The sequence below is a fragment of the Mesoplodon bidens genome, assembly GCF_964165515.1.
Source record: "Mesoplodon bidens genome assembly, chromosome: 20".
In the NCBI taxonomy this organism is placed as follows: Eukaryota; Metazoa; Chordata; class Mammalia; order Artiodactyla; family Ziphiidae; genus Mesoplodon; species Mesoplodon bidens.
In genome coordinates, this window is record NC_138181.1 from 23,979,465 (window position 1) to 23,999,927 (window position 20,463).

Genomic DNA, 20,463 nt, shown 5'->3' on the forward strand with positions numbered 1-20,463 from the left:
TCAATATCACTAACAGCAAAGACAGTTTACCGCCTGATTCTATGGGCTACTATTTTGGGATTTTTTTCCTAGTTTGCCTAACCTCTGAGTGTAACCTTTCTCAGACCCTTACTTTATATAGGGTACTTACCTGTCTGGACATGGACCACTTCAGGGAGCCTCTGTTCTGCTTACCACAGTGATAGAGCCCCATCTCTAAATCGGTCTTTTTTCCCCTAACTTCCTTTTTCTTCCTTCCTTCTATCTTCCCTTTCTCCCTTATTTTACTTCCTTCCTTCTTTCCTTCTGTCTTTGTTTGAGCTGCTATAACAAAAATACCTTAAAATGGGTGGCTTATAACGAATAATCATTTTTCATAGTTCTGAGAGCTGGGAAGTCCAAGATCACCAAACCAGCAGATTCACTGTGGCAGCTGATGAGGGCCTGCTTCCTGGTTCATAGGTGGCACCTTCCCACTGTGTCCTCACATGGTGGAAGGGGGCAAGGGAGCTCTCTCAGACTCCTTTTCTAAGAGCACTAATCCCATCCCTGAAGGCTCTGCCCTCATGACCTAATCACCTCCCAAAGGCCCCACCTCCTAATACCATCACCTCGGGGGTTAGGATTCCAGTACATGAACTTTTCACACTATGGCTCCCTCCTTCCTCCCTCTCTTGCTCTTTTCCTTCCTCCCTCCCTCCCTCCCTTTTCTATGCTCAGAACATACATTTTTTCCTATAGAGGTCCGTGTCAATATAGTTTGTCAAACCAGTTTTATCCCTTCATATGTTGTAAGTATGAATAATGTCATAAGAGTCTGTGTGGGCGGGGTAGGGGTGAGGGTGACCAGGGGTTGGAAGTAGGGGAGAGGCCTGGCTTCACCAAGCGAGTGATTCCTCTTACCCTCCTAAAAATAGTGTAGTGAGCCTTATTTTCTAGTTAGATTGGTTTAACAGTCCTTTTCTTAACTATATACTGCCTTTCTACGTTACAGTTTAAAAATATATCCACATTCAAAATATTTAGATAACTTCACAGAGTATTTAATCTAGTTACCATTTATTGAGGTTCTGCTATATCTGTGTAAAAGAAAATGAACTGTGTTAGTGCTACACTCAGTTAATTTTACTTGGTTACAGCTTATTTAGTTACTAAAGGGGGTGACGAGTAGATTCTCTGCCACATTGCCACATTTACACTTATGGTAATAAATACATCTATGTTATATAAGTGATTCCTGCTTAATACTACTTTATTATTAACATTTTATTAAGAGTTTATTAAAATATGGGCAGTAGGCAGTGTTTTCTAGTTCATAATAATGAATTAAAACACAGATCTTTGAAATAATTCCCAGATGCTTATCATTTTATTAGTGGCACTGGACTTTTGAAAACTAACACGCACACACAAATAAGAATTCTCTCATCACCAGCCACTCACTCCTAAATTCATCGTGCAGCATTTTCTTCTCACAATAACCCAAAGAAGACCAAGCCTGAGAATCTGTGAAATCTTCCCTGGTAAATCCTGAAAGAAACCACATTTAATTATTTTTGTTTATAGAGACCCAAGTTAAGCTTGTAGTTCTACATTTCCTGTAAAGATTAGACGACACGTCTTAATTCTGATATCGCCTGCTTTGGCCTGGCCTGTACCGAGGTAGAAGCTATTGCTCTGTCCTTGGAATAGATCAGAAAGTTCCTGATCTATTTACAATAGACACCAAATCCCTGATCAGCTTTGAGTGGTTTGCCTTAAACTTGCATATTTTTTTGGACAAGTTTTCAATTAATTTAAATTTAGTTTCTCTAAAGTATGGATATGGTCATTTTGATTCTTTGATGCACTAACATAATATATGCTAACGAACAATGATTCATTTTTAAATTAAGCTTAATTTTTATAGGTTGCTATAAAATTACCAAAATCTTCTCCAAATGAATTTACTTCACACAAGATGTGAATAAAATTTTTATTTCACACTTTCTTAGAAGTTATGTATGTTTCATTAGAAGGGCATGGGGCAGGGGTGAAGAATGTGATTCTTATTGACAAAGCCACATTGTACTTAGAAATAGTGGTTATATACCATTACACCTTTGAAAATGCCCTGGGTTTACCAGTGATGTAATATGATACTGCTGTGTGCAGCAGAAAACAAAAAAGGTAAGCTAATGTGTTTTCTTTTCAAGGTTGGCTAGAAGAGATTTAAACTGTATAAATTATCATTGTTTCTGCCTATTCTTTAGATTTCAGTTGTGCTTCTTAAAACTTCTACAGGTACTTAAAACAGATGCTGAGGAACTTGTCTCCAGAAGCTATTGGGATACACTGAGACGTAATACAAGCCAAGCACTCTTTTCAGACCTCGCAGAGGTATAATTAAACCTCAACCAGGTCCTTGTACTATTTGCCATTTTGTTAATCTAGTCCTCATTTCATTTTCGAGTCACAGCGATGAAACCAAAAATATATTTTATATTTTCTCTTTTTCTCCAGTAAAGCAATAATTCCTATATATAAATCTGTATATTTGAATATGTCAACTGTGCTGGCAGGGGCGGCAAGGTCACCTGTAATAGTCCATGGTAAATCCACTTGCTTCTTGTAGAAAACATGACTTTCCAACTTAATTAAAAGGAAATACTATTCTTTTTCACTTAAAGGTCACTTTCAGGAAATTTGAAAATACTATTTTATAGTTTCACTGAATCTTTTAACCTTATAATTTGCAATGTTACATGAAATGCTGAAACTTCTAACTTGTTAAAAGATAGCTAATGCTTTAGAGTTATGGTAGATTTACAATCAAATTTCCTAACATTAATAGCAAGTGGCTTACCAAGGGTGGGCATGGGGGAGGTGTGCTAACAGCAGTCAGTCAGGGAAGAGAGGACATTTTACCTTGACGTTGGTTAGGATTGCCAGTGTGTGGAAAATTAAAAGTAGACTGACCATTATATCATTCTTTATTGTTTTCGAATTCCATAGAGACACATACCTTTTTGCTGCACTCAGGTGGACTGTTCCCACCACCCCACTCTCATTATGGCACTGTTAATAGGGATTTGTCATTTTAAAAGACGGGCTGTGTCTTGTAGATTAAATACTTTTCTATGTTCCCTATTAAGAATTTTTAAGAACTTTATTAGAGATGGCTGTCTGGCTTACCACAAAGGACTTTTCCGTAAATACCAAGAGCTGTATTTTTTCATTATCTTTTTCTCTTGAAAGTTGGCTTCTCGTTTCTTTTTCTAAAGTTTGACTTTTAAAAGTTATACTTAAAAATATCTAGAGAAGTAAACTGGAATGAATTCTGTTACCCACATATACAGTGTTATTCAGTGGACACCTCCAGAGCAGGGCAAACACTTGTAAATGTTAATTTTGTCACTTGTGCACAACTTTAAAGTCCTAAAACAAATAAAGCATTCTGCCCTATATATAGTCTGTCTGTGATATATAAATATGATGTAATTATGACCAGCAATTATTAATCTTTAAAAATTACCTTTTAAATTTTAGCTATTTTTAGGCATAAAGTGCTAGTAGATAGTCCATTTACACATATTTTAGAAGTGCTTAATTCTGTGACCATTTATGTAGGCATATAGTAGTCAGTGCCTAAAAGTAAGCGCAATGGGGGCCACTAGTCCTTGGAGTCCCTGCAAGCCTGCTGTGCCCGGCTTCAAATTAGCAGTCGTGTCCGGCTGTCTCTTCCCACCATAGGCTGTCCACCTCTCAGCCTCCACCTGATCTTCAGTCCCATTTAACTCTGCTAGAAGTTCTCACAGTTAGGCACAACCTGCTTATTATACGTGAAATTTAATTTAAATCTTGGTAATATCAGAAGACCAGGCAGCTCTTACATATACTCAAAGATCTTATATAAGATTTGCGTAAGATCTTCTGAAGATGTTTATTGCTCCGTCTGATGTGTGCTGGAGCTGGATTTTACAGCTTCCCCGAGCTAGTTCTGCACATCTCTTCCCAACTCAGCATTCCATGCCATTCCGTTGGTACCTTCAGACTGACCATGATAGGCGTGTTACTACCGTAGACATTGGCAAACCCTACAAATCAGGCTTTTTTTATTTTCCCAGAGAGCCAGTTCACTAGCAAACCATTACCTGTAATCAATCCACACTATAATCATAAGCTGCTAAATCAATTAATGAATTGACTCAAACATCGTGAAAATAAATTTGATAGAGGAGTACGAAGAAAAAGAAGAAAAGAAAACAAAACTTATATTGTGTTTCCAAGTAAAATAATTATTGGGGGATCATCTCTGTTACTGCCCTCCCACATTGGAGAAGATAATTGAGAATTAGCTGTAGCTAAATTACAACTCATTATAATTCCTTATAGGTTACTACTGATGCCAGTGAAACATTGAATTGTTTATACTGTCAGTACTTCAGGATTCGAATTAGTTCAGAAAGAAAGCTTAGAAATCTATTTGTCTTTCTTTGTTTCTCTTATATTTAAAATGTAAATATTGAGATAAAGCAGTTCTCTTTACATAATGTAGGTAAATTTGACATTAGCCTCTCATATTCTTATTCCAGAGCTATTTCTAACCATAAATTTTTTTTCAGTGGTAGTAAAACCATGTTATAATGAACATTTGAATACCACAGCTGATACCACTTTCTAACCAAAATAATAGATAATAAATTCATAGTACAATATGTCTATCATGCAGCTATTGAATACAGTCTGTGAGTACCAGAATTACAAAAACTGTTTTGAGCTTTACAGATGCAATTTAAATTTTTTTCTTATCTGCTTTAAACTTTACTAACCCTTAATAAGTTTCAGTAGGTTATTTAAAACCGTCCTAACACATCAAGAGTTTGACGATTTCCTCCAGCCCATGAGTAGAGCTTGATAAGATTATTATCATATAGTAATCAATAAAAATATATTGAAAGAATTTCTTAAAACTCTTTAATAGCTTGATATATTTTTATGCACGTTTTTTAAATTGTTTATTCCATTTTTGATGAAATCATTTAAAATAATTTTTAATCAAAACAAAGTTAGACAATGGCCTCTCATGGGGTTCTGTGGCTTTTTCTCGCTTTGTTAATGAAAACACCTGAATTCATTTTATTTTAACAATGAGCACAAGAATCAAAGGGATAAAGTCTCTATTTTTGTCTCAACTCTCCTGTGATTTAAGTTATATAACACTGTTAGGATACCCAGGACACTGGTATAGTTTTCAATGACTCCCCGCAGTACTCTGTTTCACTGAATGGGGGGAACAGGTTTTCACCATTTCCATTTTCTAATTTTTCTCTCTAATGTCAAACTGTTGATTATGCCTCTGTGGGTCTGGATTATCTGGATAAGAGCAACCTAAGTCTAATAAGATTTCGATGATGAAAGACTGTAAATGAAGATTTGCTCTGCTCAATGGGCATGAGAAAAACTGGCCGAATGAGGTCATTATTTAAAACCTGAGTAAAACAAAGCCACCTCATTTCAGTGTATTATGTCTCGAGGTAAGGAACATGACAACACTGGAGGAAAACACTCCATAGTTATGTTATCAGGGTTCTCTAACTTTTGGTGTTCCTGTATCCTCTCATTTTAAGGCATTTTTTTTAGATCTATATAACATATATGTATAGTTTCAATAACACAAAAGAAGTAAGAGTATACCATGTAAAAATATTTTTTTGCATTAAGCTCCAACATTATTTTCTGTCTTGTCCCTTTTCAACTCCTTGGAATATACTGATTTGTCAGAAATAGATAATAATAGCTAACACTTATTGAACATTTACAACATGCCAGTCATAGTGCTGACTAACATGAGTTATCTAATCCTCACAACAGCCCTTTAGGGTAAGTGCTGTGGTTGTTCCTGAGGATAACTGTATCCTCAGTGAGATTAACTTCCCCAAGGTCACCTAACTAATGAGGAAAAAAGTCACAATTCAAACCAGAAATCTCACTCTTGAGTCCATCATCCTATTTGCTCACCTCGCTACTGCTCATTTGTGAAGTAGCAACTTGTTCTCAAACCTTATCCCTGCTCCTCTTCTTAGTCCCTTTGCCCCTCTTCCACATTCCATCACTGTAGCTTCCAGATGGACACCCCAGTTCTTCATGCTGACCTCTGATTGGCTTGAGCCTCCACTATCATGGTCCATTTAGGCATGCCTTCTCAAATATTTCCTCCCCCTACTAAATTAAGCTGTTCCTTGGATAATAAACTGATTAGGTTTGATTATACACGATCACAAAAGAATGTCTATAATTAACAAGCTACCTTCTCCCCCCACAAAGGTCTTAATGCTTTTGTCCAAAGCATCTTATGACTACCAATAAGAACATGTATATATTTTCATTTACATTCATATTCTAACCTTATCCTGAAAATGGTTATTGTAGATAGGGTTTTTCCCATTTTACAGATAAGGGAGCTGACAATCAAAGAAGTCAGTGAACTCAGGTCTTCTGATTTTAAATCCTGTCCTCCTTCCATTACATCAGTCTACCTTCTCAATTTAAAGCTACTGGTGAAAGTATAATAGTAGTGCCTTTTGAGCACTACTCAAAAATTACACTAATTTGTCACATAGGGGGCCTTGAAAGACTGGCACCACTAATATTCCTCAACACTCATAATAAGCTTGTTCAAGAAGGTATATTTAAAAGACAGTACGTGACACCTGGCTTCCTGGCTGTGTCGTTTTTCCCCAAGTGATCAGATCAAACCACTATCAGGTCAAAGGTGTTGGTTATATTACAGGGAACTTCTCGGTTATTCCAGCTCCTGAGAATACTTGGAACTTGTCAGCAAACTCAAATAAGAAGTAGTACAGATCGTCCAAATCAATTATTAGGAGGTTACATTCTAGAGATTATTTAGAAAAATCCAAACTAAATTACAAATATAGACTACATAGGTGATTACTAAAGAATCTCAACAATTTTAGATAATTTAAAGTAGAAGATACCCTACATGATTTAAAGAGTCTTTAACAGAGACATGAGTAATCCATGTAGCAGAAAGATCACTTTAGAAAAATAGTTTCATGGATTAAAATAGGGCATGTTGGAGGGGAAAAAGCCTATCAGAAGATGTAGTCTTCTATAACTCCATTCTAGTCGTTACAAGAGAAGAATAATATTTGGTCTAGGGAGAAGGGAAATAAAGACCCAACAAATGTTATGGAGGATAAAAATGGCTATCTTCATGAAAGATTGGGAAGGGGGCTATCAGGAATCAAAAGATTACCAGATTTAGTGTTTGGAACATGGGTAAGATGAGACTATATCAGGGAACATGGAAGACGACTGATGCTTTGAAGAGAAGTATATATTTTCTATTTCTTATGTTTTCTATGGAGTGGTATCATGATTCTGGTCAAGAAGTAATAGTTTCAAATATGTACCTTTAGATGGACATTTGCAGCTATTTTTTAAATATAGAAAATGATACTTATTATTTAACCTCTTACTTTTTCTTACATTTCCCAGGATAATACATGGGGAGAGGTTATAATCACTTGAATTTTATTATTTTTGTAACTGAGTTTATAAGATAGGTATGAGTTAATGGCCAAGTGAAGAAGGAAGGAAAGAGAAAGAGGGAAGGAAAGGGAATGGGATGGGAAGGAGGGAAGCAAAAGGAAACCTATAAAGCTACATTAAAGAGGGAAGATTTTCTCAGGCCATTAAATTTTATAAGGACTATAATTAAGCTATTTTAAGAATACATTTGTTGGAACTTGTTTATCAAGTTGAATGGGGAAGGGAAAATCCTCTGGAATTAATTTCTTATCCATTCAAAGAATAATGTAAGACTTTTCTTTGGAAAAAATTATAGATGATATAAATTCCAAGGTAATATTACTGTAGTTTCTGTTTCAAAATACAGTATCTTCTATTTAAAGTATCATGGATAAGAATACAATAGGGAAGAATCATGGTTCAAGGAAACTATCTTGTGAAGCTTGAAGCCATTCTTTTGTCAGCCCTATATGTTCAATAATCTGAGGAATTTACCTCTTTTGGACATCCTAAATGCATGAATTTTTCAGGTTGATTAGGAAAATCCAAAGTAAATAAAAATAAAATATTTGATGATCACTAAAGGATTTTAACTATTTTAGATCATTTAAACTATAGATACCCTATATGCACAATTTGAGGTTGAAGACTTCTTAATATAATCATAACTTTAAGTTTTTTGAAGATAAACATCAATTTCATATGTATTTCTATTTTCAAATTTTGAACTTCTTTTTAACTATAATGGCATGTATTAATACATCCTTCTGCTTTTCATTCTAATGTTAATGTATTTGTGTTATTTGGGGGATATTGGATATCTCTATTCTGTTTTGTTTTATTGCAGCTAACCTTTAAATTGTGATTTTTTTTTAAAGCGTGCTGATGACATTACAAACTTAGTAACAGATACTACCCTTCTTGTACACTTTTTTGGAAAGAAAGGAAAAGCTGAGCTCAACTTTGAAGATTTTTATAGGTGAGCTTAATTTTTATATTTGTATTGAAAAATGTTAACATGCTAAAGTCAGGAAGGTCTTTAGGAATCATTTAGTGCAGTGACACTCACCTCTTTGCTGCTTTCATCTTAACTAAAGATACTCTGTAACAAATATCCACTCCCGTCAGTGCTTGTGTTCCGGTAGTTCTATTGATAAATGTAACAGGAAGTCACTGAATGATGAAAAATATCCAGCTATCTGGATTGATTATTTCCTATATATTCAGAAGAAGGAATATTACCAATTCCTCAGTCTCGGTAAGCTGCAGTAATAATAATAATAGGCATGTATATAGTGTTTGCTGCAGTAAACACAAGGCAGGGCACATTAACTCCTTTAAGTCTCATCACTACCCTGCAAGATATTCTTGTTATGCCCATTTTACAGATGAAGAAGCCAAAGTCCTGAGAGGCTAAGTACCATCTGTTACCATCACTCTTCATTTATCTTATTGTTTATGTATTTTTGTCATAGATTCATGGATAACCTCCAAACAGAAGTTCTAGAAATAGAATTCCTTTCCTACTCTAATGGGATGAATACTATCAGTGAAGAAGATTTTGCTCATATTCTTTTACGATACACAAATGTGGAAAATACATCAGTATTTTTGGAAAATGTGCGTTATAGTATACCTGAAGAAAAGGTATCTAACCCCCATTTTTATTTTGTTACATATATTATTATCTTGTAATTGTATAGGTCTGTAAAATATATTGTGCTTCTGTTAGTTCTTTTGCTCCTCTGTGGATTAATAGATTCTTTGGATATATTCCATCCTTCTTTCCTCTGTGTCTTAAGCACTCTGGCTAAACTTTAAAATGAATTAATTTAAAATTCTGGGTTGGGACTTCCCTGGTGGCACAGTGGTTAAGAATCCGCCTGCCAATGCAGGGGACACGGGTTCAAGCCCTGGTCTGGGAGGATTCCACATGCTGCGTAGCAACTGAGCCCATGTGCCACAACTACTGAGCCTGTGCTCTAGAGCCCATGAGCCACAACTACTGAAGCCTGCGTGCCTAGAGCCCGTGCTCCACAACAAGAGAAACCACCGCGGTGAGAAGACCCCGCGCACCACAACGAAGAGTAGCCCCCACTCTCCACAATTAGAGAAAGCCCATGCACAGCAACAAAGACCCAACACAGCCAAAAATAAATAAATAATAATTTTTTTAAAAAATAAAAAAATAGGGGCTTCCCTGGTGGCGCAGTGGTTGAGAGTCCGCCTGCCGATGCAGGGGACACGGGTTCGTGCCCCGGTCTGGGAAGATCCCACATGCCGCAGAGCAGCTGGGCCCGTGAGCCATGACCGCTGAGCCTGCGCGTCCGGAGCCTGTGCTCTGCAACGGGAGAGGCCACAACAGTGAGAGGCCCGCGTACCGCAAAAAAAAATAAATAAATAAAAAATAAAAAAAATAAAAAAAATAAAAAAATAAAATTCTGGGTAGATATCCATATTTTTCTTAGACATGCTGAAAACCTTTAAGGTTATTAACAGTTGTTTTATTCACATTATGGATATCACTTTTCAAGAGAATTCTGCTGAGCTATAAGCTTTGACTACTATGTAAACATCACCTCATATAAAACAGTTTATAGTGACATCATTTCAGTCACACTTTATTCATTTCTATAATACCCTTAATAAAAGGTCATTAGAAGACGGCTATTGACAAGTGAGTGATCTTATCGGTAGTTGAAGTGAGGTTTTTCAAAGAGTTTGGATGGCATGAATGGTTAAGAACCTGGGACAACTGATTGTCTATTTGTTTAGTAGCAAATGTTTTGTCAGCAATTCTGAGCAGTTGCATTATCTAGTGGTATTTGAGTGCATCACTGCAACCAAATAGAACTGGTGTTACAAGTACCCCTTCAAGCATGGGATGTTTTGGGTATATTGCCTTCTATTTGTGTTTGTAGAAGGATCAAGTTAATCTATCCAAGAAAAACTTGCAAACAGTTTGACTTCGTTTAAAGTGGATACACTGTGACGGTGCTAACAATTCTGCAGGTCCCCTACGGAATGAGAAGAAAAGGACTTGATGCATTTGACTTAGTTTATGTAATCACTTAGGGGTCTTTTATCTGTTTTACATGTTGAAGTAAATTTTTTCCAATTCATAGACACTTCCCTAAAAATAAATATCAGAAATTGTACTATTTTGTCAAGCTACGAGTGTATTATTTAGGGCCTTGAAGAATATGCTTTTTTTTCTTTTATCCACTGGAAACTTATAAAAATCTGAAATTCAAAAAAATCAATTCCAGGGTGAAGTGTTTAGGGAACTCTTTGTACTGTTTTTGCACCGATTTTTTACATTTAAAATTATTTCAAAATAAAAAGTTTGGGGGAGGGGAATTCCCTGCCAGGCCAGTGGTTAGGACTATGTGCTTTCACTGCCATGGCCCGAGTTCGATCCCTGGTCAGGGAACTAAGGTCATGCAAGCCGTGGCCCGAGTTCGATCCCTGGTCAGGGAACTAAGGTCATGCAAGACGTGTGGCACAGCCAAAAAATAAAAAATTTTCTTTTAAGTTAAATTCAGCTTCTGAAAACTTCTAATTGATAGAGGTATCTTAAATGTAACAAATCATTACAGTAAGAAAAGGAAAATATGGCAAGTGAACCAGCATTGATTCTCACTGATTTTTTTTTTTTGCATTATCTCATCAATCATTAGAACAACCTTCCAGATACTGATAAATTTCTTTTTTTTTTTGCGGTACGCGGGCCTCTCACTGTTGTGGCCTCTCCCGTTGCGGAGCACAGGCTCCGGACGCGCAGGCTCAGCGGCCATGGCTCACGGGCCTAGCCGCTCCGCGGCATGTGGGATCTTCCCAGACCGGGGCACGAACCCGTGTCCCCTGCATCGGCAGGCGGACTCTCAACCACTGCGCCACCAGGGAAGCCGATAAATTTCTTTTAGAAAAGAGGAAGCTAAGGCTCTCAGGTACTTAAGATAGTTGCCCAAGGATTCAAACCCAAGACTCTTAAGCCAGTGATATTCCTAACACACCCTACTTCGGTATTTACCATCTTTTCACCTGCCACCCTCTTCTCTCAAAAGAATAACAAGTAGTAGTACTTAAATAGCACTTTACATTTCTAAAATACTTTCATTTCCATTCATTTATCTAACAGATATTAAACATCTGCTGTTTACTAGGCCTTATTGTAGCCACCATGGATAAAGTGACAAGATAAGCAAAATCCTTCTCTCATGGAAACACATCTTAGTGGAGAGATACAATAAACAAGTAAAGGAAAAATAGTAAATGATATCTTTTCAGATAATGATAAATATTATGAAGAGGACTAGAAAAGAAGATAGACAATCAGGTAGCTTTTGAGGAAAGGCTGTGAGGAATGACCTGTGCCAAGATCTGGATGAAGAACATTCCAGGCGGAGGAAACAGCAAATACTAAGGGCCTGGGGACAGAAAAATCTTCCTTTATCTGAGAAATTGCCAAAAGGGTAAAGTCAGTGAAGGGGAAATAGTAGGAGATGGAGGAGAGATAGATAGGGGTCAGGTCTCAGAGCACCGTGTAGGCCAAAATAAGGAGTTTAGATTTTATTCTAATAGTGATTCTAAGAGTGATGGTAAGCTACTGTAGTATTTAAACTTTAAAGCAGTGGTAAGTAAACTACCTACTTCCTATTTTTGTAAATGAAGTTTTATTGGAACATAGCCACGCTCATTCTCTTAATGGATTGTCTCTGGCTCCTTTTGTGCTATAACAGTAGAGTTGAGTAGTTACAACACGCACCATATAACCTGCAAAAATAAAAATATTTATTCTCTGACCCTTTATAGAAAAAGTTTGCCAATCTTGTTTTAGAACATAGGTGTCTTGTTTGTTCATTCAACAAGTATTTATTCAGTGAGTATTTGCTGTCTACTGTGACACTCAAATCTGATCTAACTCATGAGCCAGATATGACCTGATTCACATCTCAAAAGATCATCGTGGCTGGTGTGTACAGAATAGACTTCAGTTGGCCCAGGTTTGAAAGAAGAAAGCAAGTTAGGATGTTGTTCTAATAGGAGTATAGGTAAGAGATGAGCATGGTTTGGACCAGGGTGAAACTAGGGAAGAGTGGTCAGATATTGGATCATTTGAAAAGTAGAGCTGATAGAACATGTTGCTGGATTAGACTGCAGTATGATGGAACAAGAATCATGAAGAACTCCTAGGTTTTGGCCTGAACCACATGGTGAAACAGTGCTGCCGTTTACTGAGCTAAGCAGGACTACAAGCTTGGGATTAGGAAAGAATTAATGGTTTTATTTTGGACAAGTTAAATTTGAGATTCCTATGAGGTATCCACTTGAAGAAATTCTGCAGGCAGTTGGATATGTGACCCTAGCATTCACGGGTGCAATCAGGACTACTTTTGGTGTATAGACTTCCAAATTGTGTCTCCAGTTTAAACTTCTCCCCTGAATTTCAGTCTTTTACTTCATACTGCCTACTCAGCATCTCCAATAGTATCCAATAGGCATCTCAGGCTTAATAGTTGCAAAACTAAACTCCTGAGCATCCCCCCAAAATCTTGCTCCATGTGCCATCTTCCCTGCTTGAATTAATGGAAACTCCATTCTTCCTAGTCGTTCTAGCCAAAATTTTTGGACTTCTCCCTCTCATTCTACGTACAATCCATCACAGATCCTCCTGACACTGCTTCTGTCAGAATTTGATCACTCCTTGCCACCTGCAGTGCTACCACCCAGGTCAGTTGCCTCCTAAGTCACCTCTCTGCCTCCAGCTTTGCCTCCCTGCCATCCGCTCCCCATTCATCATTTAAGGAAGTGCTTTGTGCCATGATTCAGATCTTATAGTAACTCCCCATTTTTCTCCTTACAGTGGCCTCCAAGGCCTGCACAGGCTGCTCCCTCATTACCTCGGACCTCACTTCCTGCCGTTCTCCCTCGCTCTGCTCCAGCCACACTGGCTACTTTACTGTTTCTCAAATACCAGGCAGTCTGCTGTCTCAGGGGTTTTGTGTGTGTTCTTTTCTCTGCCCAGAATGCTCTTCTCTTAGATATGCTGTGTATGTCGCTCACTATGTTATTTCTCAGTGAGGCCTACCCTTCCAACCTAATATATGAAGACTCACCTATTATATAAATAATATGTAACTTACTATGTAAGTAATAATCTAGTGGATAAATTATAACCCTTTCCCTTGGCATTCCCTATTCCTTCTTCCCTTAATCTGTTTTTATTTCCATAGCTTTATCGTCTTCTAACATACCATATAATTTACTTTTTATTTTTCATTGTTTATCTGGATAAATAATCGTATTGATATTTACTTATTTTTATTATTTGTTGTCTGTCTCCCCTAACTAGAACATAAACTCCAGGAAGGCTGGTGTCTTTATCTTTTTTATTCACTCATATATCCGCAGCACCTAGAACCCCTGTCAAATGAATTGATAGATAATATTTAAAGATGTGGAACTTAAAGCTTTTCTGTTTCTGTGACTTTTATCTACATATATATTCACTCATATGAAATGGTAGATATATACAAAGTTATTTATTATAGCATTGTAGCAAAAGATTGGAAACTACCTGCCTCTTTCAGTAACATACTGGTTAAATACCAGAAACTACCTCTTGCAGTAAGTTGCTGGTTAAATAAATTATGATGTAACTATAGAATGGGAAAAGGTGCAGATGGAAAAAGACTAAGAAAGTTCTTTATGTACTAATATAGAATGATCTCCAAGATGCAGTAAATGAAAAAGAACACAACTTAGAACATTGTATATAGTATACTACCATTTGTTTAAAAAGATAGCCTATGCTAATTCTAGAAGGACCCACAGAACTAAAAACATTGGTTCCTCCAAGGAAAGGAACTACATAGCTAGGTGACAAGGGTGGGAGAAAGGGAGATTTTGTGTTGTATATTCTTTTGTGCCTTTTGAATTTTGAACAGGTGAATATATTGCCATATAAGATAAATGACTTAAAAAATGTTAAATACCATGGGACCAGGTGAACTTATCTAGGAGAGAATGTAGATAGAGACTGTAGAAGGGAAGGGAAGAGGGCTTCTCATCATAACCACGTAATGTAAATATTAACAAGAAAGTAATAAAATTATCATTATTAAGCTTTGAGGACACTGATGTTCAGAAAGATTTAAGAGACTTACCTTATTAGGTCATTCAGCCAGTAAATTTCAGAGTTTGAATTTTCTGCTTTTTTCACAATGGTATACTTCCCTCAATCTTTCAAAGTTGTTTATATATACACAATGGTACACTTCCCTCAATCTTTCAGAGTTGTTTATATATTTCTAATGAATATATATATATTCATTCAGCCAGTAAATTTCAGAGTTAGAATTTTCTGCTTTTTTCACAATGGTACACTTCCCTCAATCTTTCAAAGTTGTTTATATATTTCTAAAAGTTGTTATGTATTTGCTATTTAGATCAGTTACTGATCTAAATAGCACACTTAATTTATGATATGAGTATGAATTTTGTGTTGAGAATAAACATAGTTTATATTCCTGAGGTCCTCTTAAGCACATGTTTTCTAAATGGTCGTTTTAATTTGGATGATAATTTGTCTTGATGATTTTTTTGGCTTTTTCAAGTTTATCTTTTCCTCATTCTAGTCTTTTGATTTTTTCAAATTTTATCGAGGTAAAAATCATGTAACATAAAATTAACCATTTTAAGCTGAACAATTCAGTGTCATTTAGTATATACACATGTTGTACAACCACTATCTCTGTCTATTTCCAAAACATTTTCATTACACCAGAAGTAAACCCTGTACCTATTAAGTGTTTCCCCCCAGCCTCTGGTAACCATCAGTCTGCTTTTTCTCTCAGTGGATTTAACCGTTCTGGCTATTTCATATAAAAAGAATCAGGCAATATGTGACTTTTCATGTTTGCCTTCTTTCATAATGTTTTTGAGGTTCATCCACATTGTAGCATCTGTCAGTACTTCATTCCTTGTTATGGCTGAATAATGTTCCATTGCAAGTATATACCACTATTTGTTTATCCAGTCATCTGCCCATAGCCATGTGAGCTTTTCCCACCCTTTGGGTATTGTGAATAATGCTGCTATGAATATGTGTGTACATGTATTTTTTTGTTTGAATACCAGTTTTCAGTTCTTTTGGGTATATACCTAGAGTGGAATTGCTATATATATAAATTATAGCCATCCTAGTGAGTATGAAGTGTTATCTATGTAATCACCTTTACCTTTACCTTAACCAGAATTCTTTATTTCTTTATATAGCTTTGAGTTGCTATCTAGTTTCTTGTCTTTTCAGCCTGAGGGGCTCCCTTTAGCATTTCTTGTAGGACAGGTCTGCTAGTAATGAATTCCCTTAGCTTTTGTTTATCTGAGAATGTCTTAATTTCTTCATTTTTGAAGGATACTTTTGCCACATACAAAATTCTTGGTTGACAGGTTTTTTCTTTCAGCACTTGAAGTATCCCACTTACTTCTTGCCTCTGTGAGTTCTGATGAGAAATCAGCTGCTAATCTTATTGGGGATCCCTTCTATGTGAAGAGCTGCTTCTCCTCTGCTGCTTTCAAGTATCTTTGGCTTTGGCTTTTGACACTTTGAATATGTGTCTTGGTGTGGGCATTTTTGAGTTTGTCGTACTTGGACTTCATTGAGCTTTTCAGATGTGTAGACTCCCGTCTTTCCTCAAATTTGGTGTTTTCAACCATTATTTCTTTAAATATTCTTTCAACTCCTTTCTCTCTTTTCCTTCTGGAAGTCCCATAATGTATATATGAACTTGATAGTGTCCCCAGGTCCCTTAGGCTCTGTTCACTTTTCTTCATTCTTGTTTCTTTCTGTGCCTCAGACTGAATAATTTCAATTGTCCTCTCTTTAATTTCATAGATTCTTTCTTCTGTCTGCCCAAATCTATTGTTGAACTTCTCTAGTCAGCTTTCATTTCAGCTATTGTACTTTTAAGCTCCAGAATTTTTATTTGGTTCCTTTTACACTTTCTGTCTCTTTATTGATATTCTCATTTTGTTCATACATGGTTTTCCTGATTCCCTTTAGTTCTTTGTCCATGGTTTCCTTTAGCTCTTTAAGCATATTTACAACAATTAATTTAAAATCATTTTTTCTTTGGTCCAATGTCTTGGCTTCTTTAGGGATGGCTTCTGTTGTTTCTTTTTTTTTTTTTCTTCCTGTGAATGGGCCATATTTTCCTGATTCTTTGTATGCACTGTATTTTTTTGCTAAAAACTAGTCATTTTGAATATTATATGGTAACTCTGGAAATCACATTCTCCCCTACAGTTGTCCATTTGCAAAATAGCTTGGATAAGTCACTAAACAAACAGAAAAGACTGTATTCCTTGTCGTGTGCAGTCACTTAAGACTCTGTTCCTTTATCTTAGGGGTTAGCCAGAGAACTGACAGAGATTTCCTTAAATGCCTGAAGCCAAGAAGAAAAAAATATAGTACTGTCCCAGTCTTTGCAGTTAAGCTGTGAGCTGGAGCATTCCTTCAACACTAAGCCAGGCTACCTAAGCCCCTTTATTTACCTTCACCTCCTGCTTTCACAGAGCTCACATATCTGCCAGAGGTGGTAACCTAGGGTCCTCTCAGGTCTGTTAAAGCATGTGTCAGTTCCTGGGCATATCCAATTTCCCAAGTATATGCAATAGCCCTGTGAGCCCCTATTCTCCCAGTAACCATTCTCTTCAGCCTTCTCCTTCCCAGGCTTTTGGATTCTGTCTGCCACTTGTCTCCTCTGTCGTCCCTTGCTCCAGGCTGGCATAGAGTGTGTATGTCTTTAAGTGTTTTAATAGATGTCACTGTCACCAGTAAAGCCATTCTAGTGCAAGGGGAAAAGGGTGAAACAAAAGTCAGCCTCTGTGCTGGTCCTTCAGGGAATCACCAGACAGGTCAAATCACATATCATGACAATTTGAGAACAAGGCACCCTTACTGAAAATCAGTTGACCACAGATATCTGGGGTTATTTCTGGACTCTCAGTATATATGTAGTTTTGATACTTTAAAGGCTTCAGATATTATCATCACTTTATTTTTGTTAAAATGTAAGCTACTTCTTTTTACTCTACTTCTAACGATTAGGACACACTCCATTCAAGTCCCAGTGGTTCATTACAGAAGTGATTCTGGGAATAAGAATGGGGAGGGAGAAGAAATGGCCATACCCCTGTCTCTCTGCCACTTCCCCAGACTGTCTGTCCCTCACTTCTGTTAAGAATGGATTGCTTTAAATAATCGCCATCAAAATGAATGCCCTGTTTTTCAATTTACAATTCCATATTTACAAACACAAAGAGTTTAATCTGTACAAAACAATTATTGTATGGTTTTGAATTTGCCCTGTCTTTCCAAACATGAGATCCCCATTTTGAAAAATCCAAAGGTTCAGATGGAGAACACTGTATTCTGTCATTCTTTGATTTGCTTTTAATTTTAAGCTCCCTAAAAGTATTGACATTTTTGTTTACACTTTGTTTTAAAATACCCCATCCTCTTGTTTTTCACTTTTACCAGCATTAACCTGTCACCCTGACACAGAGATTGTTGCTGGGACAGCTGATCCAGCACAAACTGATACAGAACCAGAGCAGTGGCCAGTTTCCCTGGCAACAAGCTCTTCACATCAAGACAAACCCCTTCTGGCTCAGTCTCCCTAATTGAGTCAAACAGTCCTGTCAGGAAAACATGGCAGGGGGGATCAGATCACAAAGCAGAATCCAGAGTTGGAATGGCCATAAATGAATGTAAGGAAAGAGAAAAAGAAAAAGTGAAGAGAAATGACAGTGATGATTCTCCTTGAAAGTAAAGAGGGGTTATAATTGAAGTGGAACTAATGTATATTAAAATTTGGTATTATTATTTCAATAACAAATTGATAATATTATTTTAATAATAAATCACTTAATCAGTAGTTGGCTTAAATGAAAATAAACTCTCTGGTTCTTTGCCCAGCTTTCCAGTGCCACCTTGTTAGCTTCCCTTCCCCTGCTACCCCCAGTAGTAAGGTCAGAATTTGTGAAGCCTAAGCTCTCAGCCCTCTGCTTGTTCTCTGTTTACTTTGTCTCTCAATTTTGTTCATCTTGCTGAGGAGAACACATCAAGTAAATGCAGCCCTTTGTATCCAAATTCGTATTATCAGAGATACATTGTGCTTATTTCAAGTAACTTTCCTGTTTAATTGAAGTTATAGCAGTGGCAATAATTTCAATTTATGTAAATGAAATTCCAGAGTCCTTTCCATGATCCTACCCCAAGCCCTGTGTTGGGCCTCCCAGAGCTCGGCTACAGTCATTGTACTTCCTCCTGTTGTTCTGGCAGCCTTACCGTGGCAGGAACAAGTAAAAATACATGACTGTTGGCTTATTAGACATATTTATTTTGCATTGTCATTATAAAGACATGAATGACCTAATGCTGAAATATATTTAAGGAGAAATACATGTACAGGAGAAACTGTTTTTAGAGGGGTTTTTTTTTCTTCTTTTTTCTTAATGATCATACTTACTTTTAAAGTTTAAAAAATTCAGGCCTGGGCCTCCCTGGTGGCGCAGTGGTTGAGAGTCCGCCTGCCGATGCAGGGGATACGGGTTCGTGCCCCGGTCCGGGAGGATCCCATATGACGCGGAGCGGCTGGGCCCGTGAGCCATGGCCGCTGAGCCTGCGCATCCGGAGCCTGTGCTCCGCAACGGGAGAGGCCACAACAGTGAGAGGCCCGCATACCGCAAAAAAAAAAAAAATTCAGGCCTGAAGTAAGAATTTTCAAAATGGAAACTTTTAGATTTATGTTTATTGTAGCATTTTTCTTTAACTTCGTGCTGATATGACAGTGTTTTAAAAATATTTTCACCTGTCATTGCTAATAATAGCAACATTACCCAGTGGAAAAAATTTGAGTGAATTTTACATTTCATTTGGAGAAAGAAGGTTTCAGAAGGTACCCTGGAAATATATACTTACAAGATATATCGCTGATGCTCAATCTACTTATTTCTAGTAAGTATAGATATTTATTTAAATCAATTTGACAATGCTAAATATATTTACCTATATTTTCCCAATATAGGGCATTACATTTGATGAATTCAGGTCATTTTTCCAGTTTTTGAACAACCTAGAAGACTTTGCAATAGCCTTGAATATGTATAATTTTGCAAGTCGCTCTATAGGGCAAGGTAAGTAACAAACTTTCAAAAACTAAAAGCAAACCATATTCCTACATTGTTTCTAGTGACTTTGACAACAAATTAACTAGATATATCATATTAGTCATCAATTTGCCTGAAAGTTTGGTGTATACTTCAACAGGAAATTTGTTTCCCCTAAGCTAAGTTTAGGAAAACATGCTACATTTTTGTATTAAATTTATGATTGCCCTTCACTGCATATTATGGGAAAAGCTAATGACGTTTGTAAAGGTTTAAAGAGGAAGAAACCTCATGGCTGCTTGGTAACCTTGAGGGATATGTGTCTCCCTATAGAAGAGCTAGCTGGCCATGCCGCAAACATCATCACAGGGTGATATTCATATTATTTTTTGTATTACTGATTTTACCCACACTCTCTGCTGGCTCAGAAACCTGAATTTTGTCAACAGAGCCACCTCTTAGCTATGGACTTACATTAGCCAAGTTTTAAGAATGATATATGAAAATGACAGTCAATTTTGCTTGATTTACCAAAAAATACAACTGCCATAGAATTCTGAATGCTGTTGTCCTCAGGACCAGCTCATTCTTTCCCTGTAGGTAGACTAACAAGTCAAGTCCTTTTCCCAGGATTCTGTGGCTATGCCCACCTTCTCTTCCCTCATGGCCATATTGTTTTTAAATATTCTTGCCATATGAGGACTTTCTGGTTATGTCTTTATGGTGATTTTACCCGTGTCTGCCATAATCTAATAAGTGCTAATCCCCCAG

General features: G+C 36.9%; 1 protein-coding gene across 3 annotated transcripts in view; it reads left to right on the top strand.

The window, feature by feature from the left end:
* The window catches only part of MICU3 (mitochondrial calcium uptake family member 3), a 93,530-nt gene that overhangs the window by 66,333 nt on the left and 6,734 nt on the right, over positions 1-20,463 (top strand). For all 3 annotated transcript variants that reach the window (XM_081220779.1, XM_081220778.1, XM_081220780.1), the window contains 4 exons: positions 2,263-2,358; positions 8,394-8,494; positions 8,991-9,162; positions 19,611-19,719. In XM_081220779.1, coding sequence (XP_081076905.1) covers positions 2,263-2,358; positions 8,394-8,494; positions 8,991-9,162; positions 19,611-19,719 — 478 coding nt within the window. The remainder of the gene's footprint in view (positions 1-2,262; positions 2,359-8,393; positions 8,495-8,990; positions 9,163-19,610; positions 19,720-20,463) is intronic.